The sequence below is a fragment of the Notechis scutatus genome, chromosome 1 (genome assembly GCF_049901735.1).
Source record: "Notechis scutatus isolate UNSWTSFEM ecotype Mainland chromosome 1, rNotScu1.2, whole genome shotgun sequence".
Classification (NCBI taxonomy): Eukaryota; Metazoa; Chordata; class Lepidosauria; order Squamata; family Elapidae; genus Notechis; species Notechis scutatus.
This window is the reverse complement of record NC_142009.1, coordinates 60,603,105-60,626,322: the sequence shown is the minus strand read 5'-3', so window position 1 is coordinate 60,626,322 and position 23,218 is coordinate 60,603,105. Positions and strand designations below refer to the sequence as shown.

Here is a 23,218-nt window from a genome sequence, read left to right as displayed (position 1 = left end):
TTGGGGAAAAGAATTCTTTCAAGAGGAAAAAAAAACTTTAAAATAAGTCAAATGTTTATTTCTGTATAGATTCTGTATAGATGAGATAAGCAAGTAGGACGATCTGGCTTCTATATGCAATGCTGTGAGGCAGCAAAATTTTGCAGCAGTGGGGAAAAATGTATGCCCTGCAGATTTATCTATGCTCTTATTCAGTTTCAGCAATTTGCTATATATGCTGGTGATAGAAGAATGAACTGTGACATTTATCCAATAAAATAGATAAATATATATGGGTACATCTCAGGATGCTTATATATAACCAGTACTGGTTGAACAGCACTGGTTACAACTGGACTTCTGAATGCCGTTCAAGCTGAAACTGTCATCTGTAAAGCCCTTCAATGCACAGGGCCGAGGTATTCGCATATCTTCTGTCTCTTTATCTCGGCCCATTCTGTAAAATTCATGCTCATCAATTAATCAGTGGTACCTATGGGATGCAGGAGTCCCTGGAAAACAGGACTTTTCCCCAAGGCACTGGGTCAGTTATGAGCTGTGGAATTAGACTCCAATGTAGTATGTTTTATTATTATTATATCATTTTTGGTGTATTCATGTTTTTAACTCTTGCTAGCTACCCACAATTGTCTGATGATTTTATGGGTGGCCATAAAATTGAACAGACAAATGAACAAATGAAATACTTTGTAGAGACAATTCTTTGGGGTTGCTTAATTTGGGGTTCTTTAGGGTTGCTTAATTTGAAATGAGAATTGTAGTCTCCATATTATGGTGTGGTAGTGTGGACAAATAGATCTTTGAGAGGAGGGGAGGGGAGGAAAGGAAAGGAGAGGAGAGGAAACAATGCTTGGACTTGAATGCTATTTTTGTTATATGATGAATATTCATGAAATAGGAATATTTCCCAATTTCTACTGAATTCCAATTTTCATCAGCTGTAGCAGGAGGGATCACTGAAACTGACATAAGATGTCATCTTGAGGGTTATATGTTTCCTCCTAATATTCTAGCTTAATAGTTTTCTCCTTTTCAGATGAATTCCAAATTATATCCAGGAAAACAAGAATGAAAGCTATTGAATCAAACATGGACATCTGATTCCAAGATAAAAAACACATTTTTTAAGGCAATTTCTAGTTGTCTGGCATTATGACTGGTTGCACAGTTGAAAAGATGGATAAGTTGATTAAATGCAGTGGTGGAACAAAAGGAAAATAGATTTTAAAGATTCATGCATGAACATTTTTACTTATCATTTTTCTAGTAATGTCGCTTTTCCAGAGAGAGATTCTGATGCAGTTTTTTTAAGCCCCCCCCCCCCCCAATTTTATATTAACTTCTGTGTGAGGCAATTTTCCTTTTATACCATCTGGGTCATTAGATATTTGCATTAATTGTTCACTGTCCAAGTATTCTGGACTATATGGATAGTGCTGCATCTGTTTAAAGAGGATGTGGAAGAAGTCCTTCAACCCTTGGGCAAGTCCAGAATCTCTTGCTTATTAATTAAAGAAGACTTTTTTCAGAAGACCTTGAAAGTTGGTTGAGAGACCTTTGAAAGAGATTACCACAAAGAAGAGGAGGTCAAATTATTCTCCAAAGTGCCAGAGGGAAGGACAAGAAACAATGGATGGAAACCAATCAAGGAAAGAAGCAACCTGGAACTAAGGAGAAACTTCCCAACAGTGAGGACAATTAACCAGTGGAACAGCTAGCCATGAGAAACTGTAGGTGCTTCATCACTGGAGGTTTTTAAGAAGAGACTGGACAGTCACTGGTATAGGGTCTCCTGCTTGAGCTGGAGGTTGGACTAGAAGGCCTTCAAGGTCTCTTCCAGCTCTATTCTGATTGATTGGGGAAAAAAGTACTACTACTTTAAGAAGGCTACTTATTAAAGTATTGTACAATCATTCATTAGTAACCTTCAAAGTTACAACAGCAGTGAAAAATGTGACATGACCAGTCCTCACATTTACATTTGAATACTTGGCCACCAACATGTATTTGTAACATTCACAGTATTCTCGTGTTGTGTGATTGCAATTTACGACCTTCCCAGCTTGCTTCCAACAAATAAAGTCAATGGGGAGAATCTAGATTTGTTTAACAACTATGTGACTCATTGAAAACTGCAGCAATTCAACAACTCAACAACTGTGGCAAAAAAGTCATAAAATCAGGCGTGACTCCACCTAACAACTGCCTTGTTCAGCCTTAGAGATTTTGGTCCCAACTGTTGTCATAAGTCAAGGATTACCTATATCAGAGGTCTCCAAACTTGGAACTTTAAGACTTGTGGACTTCAACTCCCAGAATTCCCCAGCTAGCTATGCTGACTGGAAAATTCTGGGAGTTGAAGTCCACAAGTCCACAAGTTGCCAAGTTTGGGGACCACTGACCTATATGGATGGTTACTTTGATGAGGGACATATAAGCCTGGGCTGCAAAACCCCAAATGAAATTACCTTAGGTGCCTCTTCACTGTCATCTAGTGCTTGCCTGCATTTTTACAACCAAGCTATGCTAGCCTGAGCCTTGAGAAATATTGACTAGTATATTGACTTCATGTAATAGCTAATTAACATGATCTAGATTGGACTTTCCAACCTTGGGTCCTGCTTGTTGAAATGATTGTTCTCTGCATTCCAAGCCAGCTTTAGTTATGTAAGTTGGAGCGTCTGGAAATTGGCACCTTGAATTGGCAGCAGACAATGGAAGCTGTTTGTACTTAAAATATTATGAGTTTACCTTGTTGAGATTCTTCTCTTTGGGACTTTTTTATGTTCAATGCTGCACCAGTATTTCTCTTAAAACATGTCAAAGCAGTAGCACTTCAATTTATATACCGCTTCACAGTGCTTTACAGCCCTCTATAAGTGGTTTATAGAGTCAGCATTTTACCTCATTTTACCAACTTGGGAAGGATGGGACAACCTTGAGCCAGTGAGAATGGAACCCCTGGCAGTGAGAAGTGAGCTAGCCTCCAATGCTGCATTCAAACCACTGCACCACTACATATCCTAAGGTTCGTTAGTAATCATTTTCCCTGCTTAGTAAGCACCATAACCTATTTTCTAGTTGATTTTCATAATTGACTTAATTTATACAGTTCTGTAACTCAACCTGAGTTATTTCAATTAGAAGCTGGTGAACAGTAGGACTGAAGATAGTGACAAAACATATTGTACATAGAGAATATGTGTTATAGAATATGTAGATATTGGCAGTATCAAAGAAAGTGTGATAACATGCACACCTCTCTTACTAGAAAAAAAAGACCCTTTTGTGTTGCTGGTGTTATTTACAGCTGGAAGTATTTAATTGATAGAAAGTATCTGCTTCTATTATCTGGAATGAACTCCCTTGGAAGAACATACAAATTGAAGAATCATTTCTTTTTTCTAAGAAAACAAAAATTCATTCTAGCATTCAGAGCAGACCATTGAAATAATGAATAAAAGAAAAGTTCGTTTTTTCCCAATAAGTTGTTTTTACTGTACATTTTGTAGCAAAAGAGGAAGGGAAAAGAAAATATTTTGATCACAGGGATGCCATTTTCTAAAACTTCAAATAGGAAACATGACGGATAACAGGAATCAAATACATAGCCATCTCACAATATATCTCTGAGTTGAGCTTTTTCTTAAAAATAAAAACAGAGTTTGTATATGAGTGTTCTCTTCACCCTTTTACAATTCTTTTCAGCACAGACCCTTTGGAAAAAAACAAAAACAAATAGTGTGCAATTTCAGAAAGAGCTCCCCAATGGACGAATCTTTGGGAGCAAATAAATACAGAAAACAATTCTGAATTATAGGCTGTGGCTCTAAAGACCAACATTTCACTTCTGCTATGGAGTAGTGCTTGGGGAGGGCAAAATGTGTGCATTCACAGTTCTTCCAGATCCATTAATGTGTTTGATTATCACTTAAAAAGGCATAATGGGTAGCCTCAAATGGACAAAGGTTTCAACAAGAAAGACAAGCATGAGACCATGATGCGGGACAAAGAGAGATTATATAGCATTGTTGAATCTGGGCCCCTCCTAGTCTACAATGCATTTTCCAGAGCTCATGAGGACTACTCTCATAATCAAACTTGGAGTTTCATGTGATGCTGGAGGTTTCATGCCCTGACTGACATGATGCTATGCCAATTTGTGGCATTTGATATGAAGGTATGGATCTCCCTCCCTTTTCTAATGTTTATGAGTTGGATTTTTCTTGTTTGTTTTGATTAAATAGTGATTTTTGGATTCCTGATCAGAATTAGGAACATTTCTCTCCTTTCTCCCCCCTGGTTATAAAAACTGAATTTCTCTCTTCTACCCTGATACTAAACTCCCTTATATTCTTAATAACCTATGGCCATCTGTTGATGAATAAAACAGATTGAGAACAATGATAGCATTTCAATTATTAATAATCAATGATTATATTTTTTTTCTGGGATAATGCTATGATTTTTTTTTAAAAAAAAAGTTATACCAAGGGAAAGAAAGGCAGTGAATGTAGACTGTTGGATTTTTTTTCTGGGGAGGAGGGAATCTTCAGGCAAACAGTGGCAAGATCTTTTCAAAATGTTACTTTTAGTCTTAATGTTAATTTGTATGTTCAGGCTTCCTTTTTCCAGATATATTGGCTATGTAGTGGCAGCTGAGGTTATTCTACTGTTAGTTTTGTGTCCACTGAAATGTTCATCTCAGACAATGAGAAAATGAAGACAAACACAATTATCCTAAGAGATGAATAGACACTTCCTAACCAGCATTAATCCTCTTTCAATTTTGTTACACAGTTCACTGAGAAATTGGGATAGCACTGAATGTTTCCAGTGAATTCCTTGAAACATTCACACAGATATAAATAATATGTTGAGGGCATATCACCATCTCCTTACACACATGCACACATCCTATAAACCTCATAACTTCTTTTACTCCACTTGAATTCTTTATGTTAATATTTATTGACCAATATGTGGTTGAATGTGTGTGTGTGTGTATGTGGTTTGTTTTCCTTCTATCACATTTATGGCCTTTTGAACTCATGGACTTGGTTATGTTTGGTAGGACTAAGAGTGGAATAGAGGGCAACTTCTATTTACACTGTGCTTTCCATGACCCACTCTGAGCTCCCATAAGTTCCCTTTGATTCTGTCAGGTCACTGTCATTGTACTGTAAAAGCATACCATTCACTGACAAACTACGTTTTGTCCAAATGTTTGTGATCTTTTTGGGGTAGTTGCAACACTGAGAAGTGGAAAAGTCCCCCATGTCAAAAGAATGGCTACGTTTAGTTTTACCCTCCAGTGGCAACATGAGGAGGCTACGAAATTTGGATTCCTGCTGACCCAAAAGTGGCTCCTTGTCTGAGTGACGGACCACTATGGAAGTTCTTGAGTCTATTGTTTCCTCCTTTTTCTGACACTTCAGGTCCAGAGAGGCAAAAGCTCCCATGAGCCGATCAATATTGTGATGCTTTGATCTTGACCGGGGCCTCCATTTACTGGACAATGTGCCCTGCTCACTTTGGAGGCTATAGCCATCACAGTCACAGCTGTTCACAGAACTAGAGGAAGAGGAGATGCTGCTGTGTGCCGACTCACAGTTAAACTCCGTGAGTTCATTCCTTACCACAACTTTGGGATTCACTTGTGGCAGGACTCCGTTCTGGACAGGTTGAGATCCATTGGTTTGAGAATAGACATTGCTAACATTGGCCATCTTGCCAGGATTGTTGTTGCAAACCTTGTACCGCACCATCAGTATGATGATAAATACCAGCAAAGTAGCCACAATGATGCCTCCAATGATTAAAATCATGGTCCCACCCAGAAACTGGCTGTGCATGGACTGGCACTGGGGATAGTCCTCTTTGGTGTAGAACTGGGCACAGCCTACTATGTTGGTAACAGTGAGCGTTGTGGCAGTGTCATCCCACAGGGCCAGAACACAAAGATCATAGCCTGTTCCAGAAACCAGGTTGTTCACCACAAAGGCTTTATTTGAAGCTGGAATCATCCTTGAAGAGAAAGAAAAGAATAGCATTAGATTAATTTGCAAGAGAAAAGTAGACTGGCAAAGCAGAGGCAACTGGGGTCTTCAGAGAAGTTAAATAATGGCAATAATAGGTACAGCATTTGAATTCTCATTTTTTTTTTCACTTGAGCATACAAACATAACAACCTTGTTTATTTCTGAATATGTGATTTTAAAAATTCACTCTGCCACCGTATCTTGGGATTCCTCCCCAAGGTACAAAAACTGGTCCTTAAAAGATTAGTGATATTTTCACCTTGGTTAGGTAGATCATATATTCCAACTTCCTTGTTGGTATTCAGTCCGCATACTACAAATCATAATGCCTGAAGTCCCAAATTGACAAAGCACAAGCATTCGGAATACAAAGAAGAGAATACAAAGTTTAAAATCTAATAAGATTATCAAAATATCCATTACAAGCATTTATAGCAGATAGGTTATTAATGCAGACTATTTTCATTTATCTGTATTTTTAATTGTTTCAGCATTGTATTAGATGTAAGCTGTCAAATCTGTTGGAGTGGGCACTTACAATAAATCAAGAGAAAGAAATACATTGGTTTGTTTAATCTGTATGCTATCTGACTCCCTATGATTCTGGGCAGCATAAATAAGGTTATGATTGCTATGTTGTAATCGCTATACCCTGCTTTTAATCTTGAGCTCAACATTACTTTCAAAGCATTTTCCGATAATTTGGTACTTCTTATGAGATACAAGGGAATCATAGCCTTCTGCCAGAGAACACCTGAAAGGAACTTTCCTCTCCAGAAATTGAAATGTCTAGAGATTACAAGCTGCTTTTCTCACTCCCCACCCTGGCATCACACCAGCCATTTGGCAGAGACAATGCAGGCTTCAAAAACACAGATTCAGTAAACTTGTTTATATCTACCAGGCAAAGCAGTTTCTCCCCTCTGGCCAGTTTTCAATCATTTATTGCATCTCTGTTCTGCTAGATGCATAACAGGCAATGGCCTTCATGGGGATCCTAAGAGCAATTCTTCCTGAATTGCAAATCAAAAAGACTCCATAGAAATGAGCAAGCATAGCTTTTATTAATTCCATACCAGAAAGCATTTGAAAAAGCTTTATAGAAACCCATAGAGGCACCTATAGGAAATAAACCAGAGGTAGGAGTTGAGATAATCTTTAGTGTTAGTGTTTTATGTGTTTTATGTATATGGAGCATCTGACCATCTGAAAATTATCTCCATAAGTATTCAACATCATCAGGAAGCTCAAAATTTTCCAAGCAGAGGAAAAGAAACAATCACAACATGTGGCTCACAAACATCTTGGAATGTTAGAATATGGCAGCCAGCCAGGGATAAATAATTGTCCTCTGCCATTTGCTCCAGTAAAGGAGACAATTTGCTCTTTGGTGACAAGCTTAACAGAAGATTCAGTTTAGCCCCAAGAGTTAATATAATGTAGTTTCTTAGTTATGTGACACAGATGTTTGTCTTTCAATATTGGAGGGAAAACAAAGTGAATAGAAAGAATAAAATTCTTCCTTTTCCACAAAGCCCAATTCAAATAAATGTCAGGTTCAGGTTATCATATGAGTGGAACATAGATTTGTGTTCTGTCTCACTTTTCTTCTTTCCCCAAAGATGAAAGAATACAAACTCACACAAACACAGGCAGGCAAGCTGGCTCGGACTTCACAGAGTTAATTCTTTGGAACTGATAATATCCTTGGCATTCCAACACGCTCTGCCTGCCAAGTCCGAACTCATAACAAATAAAAATCTACTCACAGAAAATTACAAGGCAGTCCACAAAAATCATTCACGAAGAAAATCTGAAGTAAGATTAAACTTTGTCCCGTACAAGGTTCCAGCCGAAAACACACCCACTTTTATCCCCTGTGGGGTGTGGCTCAATGACTCCGCTCACTCTCTGACCCTCCCACGCCTCCTACGTTGCTGCTTACGTTTCTCCCTACGACGCTGCTTAGGATCAAGCCAACACTCTTCCTCTATACTCCCTGTCAGGGGCTGCTCCAATATGCCTTCCTCCTGATTAATCTCAGGCTATTCCTCTCGGTTGTCTGATGAAACCTGAGGCATTATCAGGGAGGAAGGCATTGCCAGAGAGGAAGGTCCTGGGGAGGAAGGCATTCCCAGTTCCTCCTCCTCATCTTCCAGGTCTTCTTCCTCTGACAGCATAGGCTCAGGAATAGGGGCTACAACAGATTTGTAAGTTACATTTTTCATAAGAAAGATATTTTTCATGCTATGCCTAACAGCAGGTCTTGAATAGTAGCAGCTAGACATCCATCTTTTTAATCAATTAGTGTGTTTCCTTCTATCAAACTACTCAGTGGTGAATCAAGAATATTTGACCCCTGAAGTGGATTTTTTTTAACATTCCCCTCCTCTATTGCTGTTGTATTATGTCACTGATTGACAAATAGCTAATTAGCACATTACCAGCAAAGACTAACTAACTCTAAACCTACAGCTGACCTTCTGGATAGTCTTCTTCTAATTCCCATATTCCAAATCAATACACCCCAATATTGCCTATACCCAAGACACACCAACCTAGTCTCTTTCCCTTGATGTCATAGTGACACCACCACAAGTTATTTCAAAGGCCTACAATGATGACTCTTAGCTTCTTATATCTTGTTCACTAATTATTCTGTGCAAGAATCTGCACCACACCATGCTAGAAATAAAAAGACCCCTTTCTCCAAAGGGCCTTATTGTTATTCTATTTATTATTTGCAGTCCAACTTAAAGAATTAAAGTTTTATTGATTTGTTCTGTCTTACACAGATTACTTTTAAGTCCCTTTGCAGCACATGTACTATCAATTAAGAACTACTGTTATAAAATATCCAGTTAAATATGTCATTCTAGAATAGTGTTTTTCAATCTTGGCTTTTTCCAGATGTGTGGATTTCAGTTAATAGAATTTCCCAGCCAACATGAGTGTTGCTATTGATGCTAAAAGCTGAAGTCTACACCTCTGGAAGCTCTCAAGCTGATAAATACTTCTCTAGAACTTCTGAGCATACAAAAATTAAGGGTGCTATAATTTTGTTGCTGAGACAAGGAAAAAGAAAATCTTCAACTAACGAAATGACAAATGTGGCCACTGCACACAGAACCTTATTTATTGGTTGACTGTATTTCCCTCTTGGTTCTAAAAGCCATTGCATAATTTCCATCATTACCAGACAAGGAATGTAAATATGATGGTGTTTGTTCCCTCATTCAAAACTAAAAGCTTCTTCCCTGAGTACTGGTAAAATAATGCTGTATATTTTATGAAGGTAGATTAAGCATCTTCTCTAGATCCTCTCTTCTGTGGGAATTTTGTATCAGAGGTAATACCAGACGATTAAAATAATGTTAAAAGGAAGCCACCATGGCATTGGATTAAATTAAACCGCTGTATGCCAGTTTTTCTTAGCTAAACAAGATATCTAAGAACTAGAGTTACAAACAGATATACTACCTAAAAGAAAATAAATTCTACCTATTCTATCTAAAAGAAAATAATCAAGGAAAACAGCTGAACATCACATGGACGAATGAGAAAGAACAGTCAAGAAACTGATTATTATTCACTTTTCTTTGAATATATAATAGTAGTATTGGATGTGTAAATAGGGACATCTATATTTTAATTTAAAACTTTAAGCTACAGATGGCCTCAAGAAAATTCATCTGCTGATGACCATGTCAACGTACCCATTTAACTTTCTCAGCAATGGTATGAAAGTGGTTTGAGATTGCCTAATTCTAGGATGCCTAAAATTAGGCAGTCTTATCAGTGCTCCAAGTTCAATACTACTGAAATAGGGAGAGTTTGTCATAGACATTTGCATAGGTTACATTCCTGCCATGGACTGATTTATTTCAACAGAATAACAGAGTTGGAAGCAGGGAGGGGTGGGATTCTACTGGTTCTGTCCACCTCTGTAAAACCGGTAGTTCTCAAGAGCAGCAGACAGTGAGCATACATGGAACCGATTCTATGTCTGCTGCTGTTTTTGCCCACTCACCCGCCCGGGTCCTTACCTGACCTTTATTTCCTGCTTTTTCAACCATAGCTGCTTTGCGCGACACAGCTGCAGTTGAAAAAGCAACAAAAAAGGACTTTTCCAACTGCTGTGATCTTGCACGCAGTGCTGCTCAGCTGTCTGGGCAGCTCAGCTGTCTGGGCAGCTCAGCAGGTTGTAAATTGCACTTGCGCGACTCACGTGACTCGCGCATGCGCGCACAACACAGAGTGACAGAACTGTTAGTTATACTGGTTGGATCCCATCCCTGGTTGGAAGGGACCTTGGAAGTTTTCTAGTCCAACCACCTGCTCAAGTAGGAAACCCTACACTATTTCAGACAAATGGATGTCCTCTTAAAAACCTCCAGTGTTGGAGAACTCACAATTTCCGGAGGCAAGTTGTTGCATTGATTAATTGCTTTAACTGTCAGGAAATTTCTCTTTTGTTCTAGGTTGGTTCTCTCCTTGATTAGTTTCCATCCATTGTTTTTTGTCCTGCCTTCAGGTGGTTTGGAGAATAGGTTGACCCCCTCTTCTTTGTGGGAGCCCTTCAAATATTGGAATACGGTTATCATATCACCCCTAGTTCTTCTTTTCATTAAACTAGACATGCCCAATTCCAGTAACTATTATTTATAAGTTTTAGCCTCCAGAAGCCCTAATCATCTTTGTTGCTCTTTTCTGCACTCTTTCTAGAGCCTCAATATTTTTTTTTATATTGTGGTGACCAGAAACTGGATGTAGTAGTCCTAATGAGGTCTTACCAAGGCATTATAAAGAGGTACTAACACTTTATATGATCTTGCTTCAACCCCTTTTATCTGACTAATTCCTGGATTCCTCCTCTTGTTTCTGAAGATCATTCCCTGTCATGCCCCTGGTGGAGACTGACTCTGAGGGAGAGGAAGAACAGCCGATGGGGAGTGGAAGTGCGGCTCTGGAGGTTGTGGAGGAGACTGGGGAAGGGCAGAGGCTGGCTGGGCAGTTAGAGGAGGACCCAGGCCCATGCCCTCTCCATTCTAGGGCACGCAGGGAGGAGAGGATAAGGGAGAAATATGGTTACTGGGGAGGAGAGGGCCTTGATCCTCTTCATGGGCTGCAGCTGTGATAATTGGATAAGAGGCCGGACATGCGTAGGGGCAAGTGCTGGAAACAAAGCATGGAAATATCTCTAGTTTATTGTTCCTCTCTGAGTTTGGCATCCTTCCAATGTGTGTTCTGATATCTGTGGATGTCTTCAAGCCCTTATCTTGCCTGGTTTGTGTTGTTTTTTACACTTTATAATTTAAATGGCATTTCCTCCTTCTTGTAACTGCTTGCGTGGAAGTTTTTTGTCTCCAGTCAAGGATATATGGAGCTTGGGAGCAAAGTGAAGGAATAAAAGGGGCTTCACCTGTTTTTTTGTGACTGTTTATTTTGTATGCCACCCTGGGTCATTACATTCCCTCTTCTCTCTGCAGCTCTCTATAAAAAGCTATAATGCTGGGAAAGATAGAAAGAAAGAGCAGAAGAGGATGATCAGAAGTAAGGAAGAAGGACTTACAATGATGATGGCTGCACCTAAAGGCAGGTAGGACAGATTGTCATGGGAAAAATCTGTTTTTCGAATACTAAAAGTTGACAGTAATTTCATACACAGTATTCAGAGAATCTTATGGATCACATTGAAATAACACTAAATTCTTTTCTTTAAAAATCTCATTAATAACATTATATTTTGATGGAGTGTTTTATCAATGTACACATCCATTATACACTGATAAAACATTGGGTTTTTTTTTCTTTCATTCACTCTTGTCCAAGTCTCAGAGATTACCTGGATAAATCCCTGCAGTTTTCCTGCCAAGGAGTTTCAGAAGTGGTTTCCCATTTTCTCCTTCCTAAGGCTGGGAGAAAATAATTAGCTTGGCTTTGTGCCTAAGCAAGATAGAAGTCATGGCTTTCCAATTTGTAGCCTGATGCTTTAACCATTACAATAAACTGGCTTTCCAAACACTAGTAAATTGACTTTATTCATTATACACATATGGTATGCATGCATCAATATTGTTTTTTAGTATAGATTTGCACAGCTGAAAATCACTGCATGGATGGAATCTATATATAGTTATATACAGAATAATGCCAACTACTTTTGTAGTGTTTCATTAGTGGGTAAATTTGTGTCTCTAACATGGGGGGATGTTAATAGTAAAAACTGTGGGAGATTCATTGTAGGAACACTGAATGTAGGGCAATGCAAGCAGATAGAATGGAATGGGACTGCAAAGGTTAGCATTGGGTGAGTGAATAAAGTTTCGTCTGTATTTGCAGCTGCTCCCCAGTGCTAGCATCATCACCTCAGGTCCATCTCAGATCATAAGGCATTAGATTATCATAGGAACATAAGCCCTACTGTAAACTGTGCCCATCCTCCCCATCTGTGGAAAAATTGTTTTCCATGAAACTGGTATCTGATGCCAAAAAGGTTGGGGACAGCTGGTCTAACCCTTTTTCTTTGCTTCACTTTTTCCAACATACTTTTTTTTTCACTTACATGGTCACAACACAATTGACAGATTCAGCTCTAATTTTGTTCCCAATTATCTATCTTAATTATATCCCTATGGCTGACATGTTTTCCTTTCTGATGTCTCAGTATTTATCAGAATGGGCCAGAAATAGTTTAGACTTGCACTGGAGACCTAAAGTAGGTATATTCAGCCAACCATGCTTTCTTACAATCTGACAGGTAGTGACTGTTGGCAATTCTCAGTCACACATAATCACACATCATTCTTGGCAATTTTAGTATAGATTATGTGTTCAGGCTCAATTGGGCATTTTAGATCTCCACAGTTACATTGCATAGTTAAGATAAATAACCTTAAAGGGATATTTTAAAAAAAATCTTTGATGGATTAAAACTAAAATAAAATTATTGTTTAGAATGCACGGTGGAGGAATCAACAGTCAATAGAATGTTGCCCACACAGGTAATTTTTAATTGTTCTGTTCCTGTAGATTATACAAGATTTTGGCAAGGCAATTGATCTTATCATTTGGGGCTCTAGTGTTGAAGTCACCAAGGAGTCCAGGAGCTTGATTTTGACAGGCTACCATAGCAGATGTAGTGGAGGTAGAGAGATGTTTGTGTTGCTCTCTCCCACTCCAGCTGGTTTCTAAAAAAAATAAATAGGTGTGAAAGACAGCTCAACATTTCTTCTGCCTCTAAGGCTTCCTCTCATTCTATCACACTTTGAATCTTCTCCCTTCTCCCACTCTCAGTCTTAATAAGTGAATATTTGTGCTAAATTGATGTCAGATTTCCCATACATTCCAATCTCTGATCTCTACCTTTGGAATGCTGTCAGGCACCATAGGATTAAGACTTACTAGAACTTGATATAATAACTAAGATGTAGCTAATAAGCTAAAACAAGACCAGTCTTTCTGTGGGAGTCAGTACTGATGTGCATATATACACAGACACACATATAAGCACCTACAGCATATGTGTATAATTCATTAGCATTCCCTGAAGCGTTGTGGCAATTCAGAATATGACTTGCTCATATTAGAGTTTTTGTTTATTTGTTTGTTAGATTTATTGGCCCTTTTTCTAGAAAGATGGCTTTCACTTTGTCCTCAGAAGAACAACCCATGGCAACAAGAGTGTGTGGCTGGCTTAAATTATCACATCCAAAGACAAACCTAAACTTGGTTCCCCCAAAACATAGTTAATTTCTTTCACCATTTCACTTTACAAATTATTTGTTCAGTGCACAACACAGTATGAACATGCAGAGTTTTGAAGTGTTGAAACTTTGAACAAAGGACCTTCTTGAAGGTAAACTACAAAACAAAGTGGTCACTTGTTTCTGTCTAAGCAGTGAAGCAAGCATAACACTTTGTTCGTGGAAAATGGCATTGAGGATTGAAGATTGGCCTCATCTTCAAGTTCAGATGATGGAATGCATCACTAATATTCTGCATTGAGCTGGGGGCATGTTACAAAATTCTGCACTGAACCAGAAAACAACCATTTCACACTCCCCCTGCCCTTCCCACATCATTACATGGACCTGATTTCATCCTAGAAAATGCTTTCAGGACTAATAATTTGATCAGTAGTATTTTATCTTTATTAAAGTTAACTACTTGAATTATGTTCCTTACTACACAGGTCTTCTCTTCCATTCTTTTCCTGAACACTTTCCTCTTTCTTAATATCTCAGTTGTTTCATGGTTCACATAAAGGGTCAGTTGAACATTAAGGTTTTTTTTTATTTCCATCCTAAGAATAAAATTAATGAATATTCCTCCATCCATCCCACTGAAGAGTTCTTAAACAAGTGTCAGGATCATCTCCTTACCTCTACTGTAGTGTGAAATTAACTGCTCTGGATTAACTATGGTAATCCTTTTTTTTTAATTCATACAACCTGCATCTGAGATATGAATTAACTGTCCTGTATAATTCTTGCTGAAGTTGGTGAGAAAGTTTATGCTTTTACTGGTTGCTTTTAAACCCCCCGCCCAAGATTGTTAGAGGTGGTATTTCATCTCCTTTCTGAATTTATAATTTATTATTATATTCTGTGTTGTGAATCAATAATAGTGAATAACCTAAATGCAAATTAGGGGTTGAAAACCTGCACACTTGATTGGTCCTTATACAACAACTTGGGATTGGGCCAGAACCGGTCCCTGATTGGTCATTCTTGGGACTGTCCTTATTGGTCAGTAATTGGAACCTGTTGCGCATTTTCATTGGTTAATAAGGCAGCAGCTAACCCTATAAAAGGGTTACTACTGCCCATAGCATTGCTCTGTTCCATTCTGATTCCTGTTATTATTAAAGAGTTGAAGTCACTGGTCAGATGTCTGGTCTCCGTATTCTCCAAACTTAACACTGGCGACGAGGGTGGGATACGGAGACCGAAGAGCTGACTAAACCTACAGAGCAACCTACAGAGCACGTGGTCAAACACGCACCATCAACGGCAACATGGCCAGCGGTGCCGTACCACCCGCTCCATTCAATCCAGAGACCGAAGACTGGGAGGCCTACATGGATCGGTTCCAGATGTTTCTGAAACTAACAATTTGAAAGATGCAACAACCGGCAAAAAATGAGCTATCTTTCTAACGCATTGTGGGCCAACCGTGTTTAAAATGGCAAAGTCGCTTGCCAAGCCAGCAGAGGTAAAAGAAATGGACTGGGACGCCCTTGAGCCATTACTACGGGCTCACCACGCGCCCTCCGTACCAACCCTAGTAAGAAGACACGAATATTACCAGAGGGATCAACGGAAGGGCTAAAGCCTTCCCAATTACATCGCGGACCTCCGGAACCTAGGAGGCCTCTGCGGGTTCGGCCGACTTGGAAGAAGCCCTCCGGGACCGCCTGGTTCTGGGCCTAGAAGACGGCGCTATCCAGAGCAAAATTATGGCTAAGGGGGACATCAGCCTCACCGATGCCCTTAAAGAAGCCTCGGCAGCAGGGGCGACAAAGAAGTCAGCAGCCCAAATGCGCCGCACCAACGCACCGCCACGTAAACTCGCCACTGATACCTCGCCTCGCTCAGAGAGACACCCGGTATCAACTCACCACGAAGACCTAGAGTCCCCGTCCGACAGCGATGAGGAAGAGGTCAACCGACTTGGAACGGAGAGAGAGCAGTCCTCACAACACTCATTTCGACCATGCGCCAGCTGTGGAGCGAATCACCCACGATCTGGCTGCAAATTCCTTGACGCACTTTTGCCGCCATTGCGGGAGACGCGGTCACATCGCAGGTTTGCAGAAGCAAACAGAACTCCAAACCCCGACAGGCCGAATTCCAGTCTTCCGGATTCTTCGGCACACACCGAGAAAAAGTGAACCACTCCTACAGAAACAAGCCGCCCACCACTTCCACCAGGTGTGAGGAAACCAGGCGGGAAGAGACCCACCAAACAATCACCATAGGCCACGCTACATCCCTTGATGCCGGGAAAATCCAAGTAAAGGTCGCCATCGAAAAACAAACCTTGCGTGATGGAGGTAGACTCGGGATCTTCCCTCTCTATGGTGTCGTGGAAAACGCTCCAACAGCTCCTTCCAACGATTCGCCGCCAAGACCTTAACCCTCAGAGGGTTATACTCAAAGTCTATCAGGGCAACCGAATTCCCGTCGCCGGGTCCCGCAGATTCCAGGTCTCATTCAAGGACCGCACCGTCGCACTACCACTGACTGTCGTGGATCGAGACAGGCCTAGTCTTCTAGGCCTGCAATGGTTCAGGCCGCTCGGAATCACTGTAGCCGAGTCCACAAGGCCGAAAGCGTCGATTGGGAGGAAGCACTCATGCAAGAATTCCAAGACGCGCGAACGGACTAGGCAAGTATAAGGGGACCCGATCTCGTTTAACTTGAACCCTGAAATAACACCCATCCGCCTTAAGCCGCGCCGGGTGCCGTTCGCTTTAAAGCCTAAAATCGACGAACAACTCGATAAGCTGATAGCGCAGGGCGTACTGGAACCCACCGACCACGCCCGCTGGGAAACCCCAATAGTAACGCCTATCAAGCCTGATGGGTCCCTAAGAATTTGCGGAGACTACCGGGCCACATTAAACCACGCACTGCAGCAAAGTGCTTATCCAGTACCGGTAGTGCAACACTTACTCCATTCTCTGGGCGGCGGAAAGCGCCAAACTAGATCTAGCCCAGGCGTATCAACAATTGCCTGTAGACCCAACCACAGCCGAGGCGCAAACGATCGTAACACATAGGGCGCATTTAAATGCAACCGGCTCCACTGAGTAAGCGTCGCCCCTGGAATCTTCCAGAGCTTAATGGAAAGGTTGTTACAAGGGATAAAAGGTGTTGTCCCATATTTGACGATGTACTCATCGCCGCACCTAACAAAGATATCTTAGAAAAACGACTCAGAGAGGTTTTACAAAGATTCCAAAATGCAGGCCTCAGAGTAAAAAAAAGATAAATGCCACTTATGTACCGAAAAAGTAGAATTTTTGGGATACCTCCTGGACAGCCAAGGAATTCATCCCACCGAAGACAAATTACGAGCAATTAAAAGGCACCCACTCCTAGGAACAAGGCAGACCTACAGGAGTTCCTTGGACTTATCAATTTCTATAATGTGTTTTACCACACAAAGCAACAGTAGCTGAACCATTGCATAGACTATTAGACAAAAAGCAACGTGGGTTTGGGGACAACGGGAACAACATGCTTTCCAACAAGTAAAGAAATTGCTAACTTCTGATTCAGTACTTATGCAGTACAACGAGACTCTGCCGCTCACTATCACGTGTGATGCATCACCTTTGAGGTTGGGGCAATTCTGGCCCACGTGTTACCAAACGGAGCAGAAGCCCCCATCGCATTTTTTTTCGCGAACCTTAGCTAAAGCTGAACGAAATTATAGTCAGCTGGACAAAGAAGCTTTAGCTATTGTTGCTGCAGTTAAAAGATTTCACGAATATGTTTATGGCCGTGCATTTACAATAATCACTGATCATAAACCGCTACTGGGGATCATTGCGGGTAATAAACCAACCCCGTATATATTGTCCCCCAGAATGACCCGTTGGTCTGAATTCCTGGCGGCCTACAACTACACTTTGCAGCACCGCCGGGAAATCGATTCTCCATGCCGATGCATTGAGCAGAACACCGCTCCCAGACGCTGTTGTGGATCCAGCCCCAACCCTCTCAACACTACAGATTGAAACTCTACAGGCACCATCCTTGACGGCTAGAGACATTGCTTTTGAAACGAAACGTGACCCAGTTCTGCAACACATACTACGCTGGGTTGAACGGGGTGGCCGACGGACCAAATTGCACCTGAATGGGCGCCCTTCAAAGCCCGCCAAACCGAGCTGTTTTCCCAAAAAGGCTGTATCTTGTGGGGCGATCGAGTCGTAATCCCTGCCAAATTGCAACAGACTGTGCTGGCCGTATTGCATGAGGGACATCCGGCATTGTGCGGATGAAATCACGCACGCAGCTACGCTTGGTGGCCGGGAATCGACAAAAGAATCGAGGCCTGGGTGCGCTACGTGCCAACGCTGCCAGGACGTCAGCAACGCCCACCAAAGCAAGCCCAACCGAATGGGAAACACCGAGGGACCGTGGTCCCGTATTCATATTGACTTTGCGGGCCTACCAAAGGTCACACTTTCCTGATTACTGTCGACGCCATTCCAACTGGCTCGAGATTCATTGAATGCACACAACTACAACCGACTCAGTTATTAATAAATTAAACAGACTATTTGCACACACGGGTTTCCGGACGTGTTGGTCTCGGACAACGGCCCGCAGTTCACTGCATTGCCCTTTGAACAATATCTGGCTGATCGGGCATCCGCCATGCGCTGACCTCACCCGCGCACCCTGCGGCGAATGGACGTGCAGAACGCATGGTACAATTTGTGAAAAAGACCCTGCATAAAATGGAATTTGGCAACATCGACGAGAAAATCAATCGAATCCTCTTATTGCAGCACATCATGCCCCACAGCGTGACCAACAAAACACCCGCTGAACTTCTTATGGGGCGGAAAATACGATCGCACCTTGACCGGCTCCACCCCGCTTTCACACCAGAAAAACCTGTCGGCTCCAGCAGCAAATGCCGGGAATTTAAGGTAGGCGATTTAATCTTTGCCAAAAACTTTTCCGCGACCCGTTATGGATACCCACAACCGTTACCCACCTCACCGGGCCTAGATCTTACCGCCTGCTAACAGACGATGGGAGGGTGTGGAAACGCCACATAGACCAACTCCGATCGAGATTATCACCCAGCGGCCATGACTTCCCGGTTCAACAACTCAAGGGGAGGGAGTATCGAGGAATTGACTTTGATACAACTAATAGCGGGTCAACGGGAGCCCTACAGCCCAGCGAAGCACCGGAACGTGAAGCGGGAGAGGAGTTGATGTCTTCAGGGAACTTTAATACAGGCCTGCCTATCTTGAGGATTTTATCACAGTTCCTCAAACGGAACCCAAGGGGGAGGGGTGTTGTGAATCAATAATAGTGAATAACCTAAATGCAAATTAGGGGTTGAAAACCTGCACACTTGATTGGTCCTTATACAACAACTTGGGATTGGGCCAGAACCGGTCCCTAATTGGTCATTCTTGGGACTGTCCTTATTGGTCAGTAATTGGAACCTGTTGCACATTTTCATTGGTTAATAAGGCAGCAGCTAACCCTATAAAGGGTTACTGCTGCCCATAGCATTGCTCTGTTCCATTCTGATTCCTGTTATTATTAAAGAGTTGAAGTCACTGGTCAGATGTCTGGTCTCCGTATTCTCCAAACTTAACATTCTGTGCAACTGCCAGTGCAGATTTCTTGAAAATGTAGGTCTTTTTTTTAATTTGGTCTCCTACATCTGCATTCTAGATGAGCTACTTTTCCCTAAATATAATCTCTGTTTTCTTGTCATTACTTTCTGCAAGGTTCCTTTGGAAATAAAGCAAATCCATTTTTATTTTTATTTTTGCTATTAGATATGATTTCTTACTTAGTTTGCACAGACCTATGGATGAATAAATCTAGATTCATTCTGCATTGGTTTTGCATTCCTTCAATCATATTTCTATTCCATCTAATATCCATGTTAGTTTGCATGTGCATATTTTCATAAAATTCACATCTTCTGTGAAACTTTTTCAACATCTTTATTTATGTATGCAATGTTTCTCAGCATTTTTGCATTAAAGTTCTATACCAAAGTCTGTACAATTTGGGGATGTTACAAATGAAATTGTATTTAAAAAAACAGACTAAAACGAATTGCTATATTCCTCTATATGCCCAATGAAATAATCAGATTGTGACCACAGTCCTACTAAAAGTTGACATAAAGCTTTTATAATATCCATATCCACATCAACATAACATCAATGTCCACCCAGCCTTTGTATTTTTTTGCCTTTCCTTGTAACTGATGCAAATAGCTGGAGGAAAATCATGAGGGGATATCCAAGAATTTTTCTCCTAATAAGAAAGAATCTTGATCTTATACAGAAGGACTATTAGTATAAGGAATCATTTCCATATAAAATTGACTATGTTAGCATCTTTACTGGCTGTCTTACTTTTCTTTTATAAGCTCCCAGTTTTCCATACTAAGCTACCATGATCACGCTTGCATTAATCTATTGTTCTTGATAGATGCCACATTTGCTTTTCTTAGTGACAGGTTAATTTTCTCAAAGCAAACTTTACGTATTCAGGCAACTAAGTAAAGTAAGTATATTAAGCAACAATTCAACATGTTTCTTCTCAGGGAGACATAGTACTAAACAAAGACTAATGCACCTACTGCTGCTATTACAAAATATTGAAATAGCAATGACTCACTGCATGTTGCACAGATGTGACATGATCCCTCCCCAGAGTAGTTATTAAAAGCCAGGGAAGATAACAATAAGCTGCACAAGAAAAAGAAGTACTAAGGACAAAAGATGGATTAAATGAAATAGATAAACTAGATGAGACAGATTATGAGATACTACTGTGACCCAGGGCTTTAAGGAAAAAAGGGAGTTTAGAGACTTATGAAATATGGAGAAGTGATAGGGATATGCTTATTATTTCTCTTAGTTCTGAGCTGAAATGGGAGGAATACTTCCTTTTTTACATCCCTATTTTGAAACCAGTTTTCCCATTTTGAGCATTAGATTGGAATGGCAGTGTCATCCTTTGTGTACTATCCCAGCCAGTCTATGAGAATTGGATAGTTACTTAGGAATTATGAGCTGTCCCCTTAAGGGAATGCATCATGGTAAATGTAGTTAAAGGTATCCTGGGAAATGTAGTCCATATCACGTGACCATATCTGTAATCCTGATTGGTCACTAAATTGACCCTTGAGGGGTTGGGGAAAGTTTTCCTCACTTTTGCCTGAACTCCCTAACTCATGGGAGCTGCTTTCTATCGCTACAAGATGGGTTAGGAGATAACCATCTTTTACTACAAGGCAGATACACAAAGGATTGGTCATTAAAGAAGAACTTCATCACAAACATGAGTTATGAGGATACCTGATGAACCAATAAATGTAATTTGTTATGGACGTCGTGTTGAGTTATCTATCTGCATCTGTACAGTTTACAAATCCACCTCTGTGCAGGAGACAGAAAAGTAAAAGATAGTTATCTCCTAACCCATCTCGTAGCGATAGAAAGCAGCTCCCATGAGTTGGGGAGTTCAGGCAAAAGTGAGGAAAACTTCCCCCAAACCCTCGAGGGTCAATTTAGTAACCAATCAGGATTACAAATGTGGTCACGTGATATGGACTACATTTCCCAGGATACCTTTAACTACATTTACCATGATGCATTCCCTTAAGGGGACAGCTCATAATTCCGAAGTAACTATCCAATTCCCATAAACTGGCTGGGACAGCACACTTTGCAAAAAGAACAATGGAAACAGGAAACACTGTTGTGATCCATAGATACACAACTCAATGGTTGACCACTGCTAATCATCCTGTTTTTTGTAGAATTGATTTGTTGGTAATCTCTATCCTGGAATAATCAGCATGTGCCCATTTTCATCAAGACCATAAATTGAAAGAAAAGATACAACCTATCTACACTTACCATGATTTGCTTTAAGACTGAATAGCAAGGGATGTCATGTGTTTAACATTTATACCTTGGTTGTCCCTGTTCAGCTGAAAGTAAACTACAAAACAAAGTGATCACAATTTAACTCTGTTTACTTGGAAAGGAATGTGCAACATAGCACATGGAAACAATAATCTAACTGCATCTTGAACAGGGGAGAAGTGATCACAAATAATAGATTTGGAATGGATAGTTATGAACAGATGTTAAATGTCTATGTAAAGAGATGTCAAAAGAGGAGAAAGTGCAAAGCCATGTGCAACCTCAGAAAAGTTAGCTGCAGATAGTTTCATAACAAATTGTTGGATCAGTGTTTCATAAATCAAATTATTTCATCATGTATTCCCAACAGATTGCCTTGAGATTCAGAAGTGGAGAAGGATACTTCAACCACATCTAGTTTCTATTTACTTTGTATTTATACCAATTATGCATGCCAGCTTGATATGTCTTTTATGTTGGTTGGAACCTCGTAGCTTTGATTTCCAAAATTTGAATGCATGGTAGAAGATTACAATATTAAATAAGTTTAAGTGCTAATGGGAATCATAACTTGCTTCTTCTTTTAATAGGTTTCCTCCTTCTCAGAAGGGGAGGATTGACAAAATTAAACCCACTCCATTTCAGTTCCAGCAAATTACCACCTCAGTCTATTTCTCCATGACTACAGGTTACTGCAGAAATCACAGCAAATCCACACCAGCAAAACAAGGTTTTGTTAGTTTACAGTATATGTAATAACATGGGAGAGACAGAAATCATCATAATCAATGAGCGATAGCCCTGCCCTAACTCAAATGATTGTTCAACCAAGGCACCATTGGTTGTTTCAGCCAAAAATGTCTTAGGGTAGTGTACCCCAACCTTTGTGACCTGGGCTGTATGAGCAGTGGGTCAACATGCGTGCATAGCTCCACTTGCATGGGTGGTGGGCCAGTGTGCATGCTAGCATAAGTGGAGATACACATGCACAAGCATGACAGCCCACCATTCATACCACCCCATTCTGAATAAGCCACAGCCTGGTAGTGGACTGCAGCCCCGAGCTTGGGGACACCTGTCTTAAGAGACAGAGGGCAGAGATTATGAAAATTCCTGAGTATAAAGGGAGAAATTTGGGTTGATGATTCTGCCTACAAATTAATTCCACTCTAGTATTGCTCAGTCTCATCCTGACATTGGAAGCATTTTTTATAATCTACATGCTATCTGACTAAACCTATTAGTAGTTTATTTTATTTAGGAAAGAACAACACATTTCCAAATTAAAATCACATTTTTCTTTCTAACATCTCTTCCTATCTAAATAGCATTTGGCATCAATTTTCCCCACAGAATAGGGTGAGATCCCACTTTATGCCAAAATAAGACTTTTTAAAAACCAGTTTTAAAAGAGCATAACTTAAACATCTCTGTGCCAATTTCTGTGAAATTTGACATGCTTCAGCTCCTTATTAAATACATGGCTCGTGTTTCAATTTCATTTAACTGAGCTGAATTT

At 40.5% G+C, this 23,218-nt stretch overlaps 1 protein-coding gene across 5 annotated transcripts in view; it reads right to left on the bottom strand.

The window, feature by feature from the left end:
* Positions 1 to 4,481: 4,481 nt before the first annotated feature.
* The window catches only part of LRFN2 (leucine rich repeat and fibronectin type III domain containing 2), a 362,212-nt gene continuing 343,475 nt past the window's right edge, over positions 4,482 to 23,218 (bottom strand). For all 5 annotated transcript variants that reach the window (XM_087965443.1, XM_087965428.1, XM_087965436.1 and 2 more), the window contains one exon: positions 4,482 to 6,027. In XM_087965443.1, coding sequence (XP_087821569.1) covers positions 5,106 to 6,027 — 922 coding nt within the window. In that variant the 3' untranslated portion in view covers positions 4,482 to 5,105. The remainder of the gene's footprint in view (positions 6,028 to 23,218) is intronic.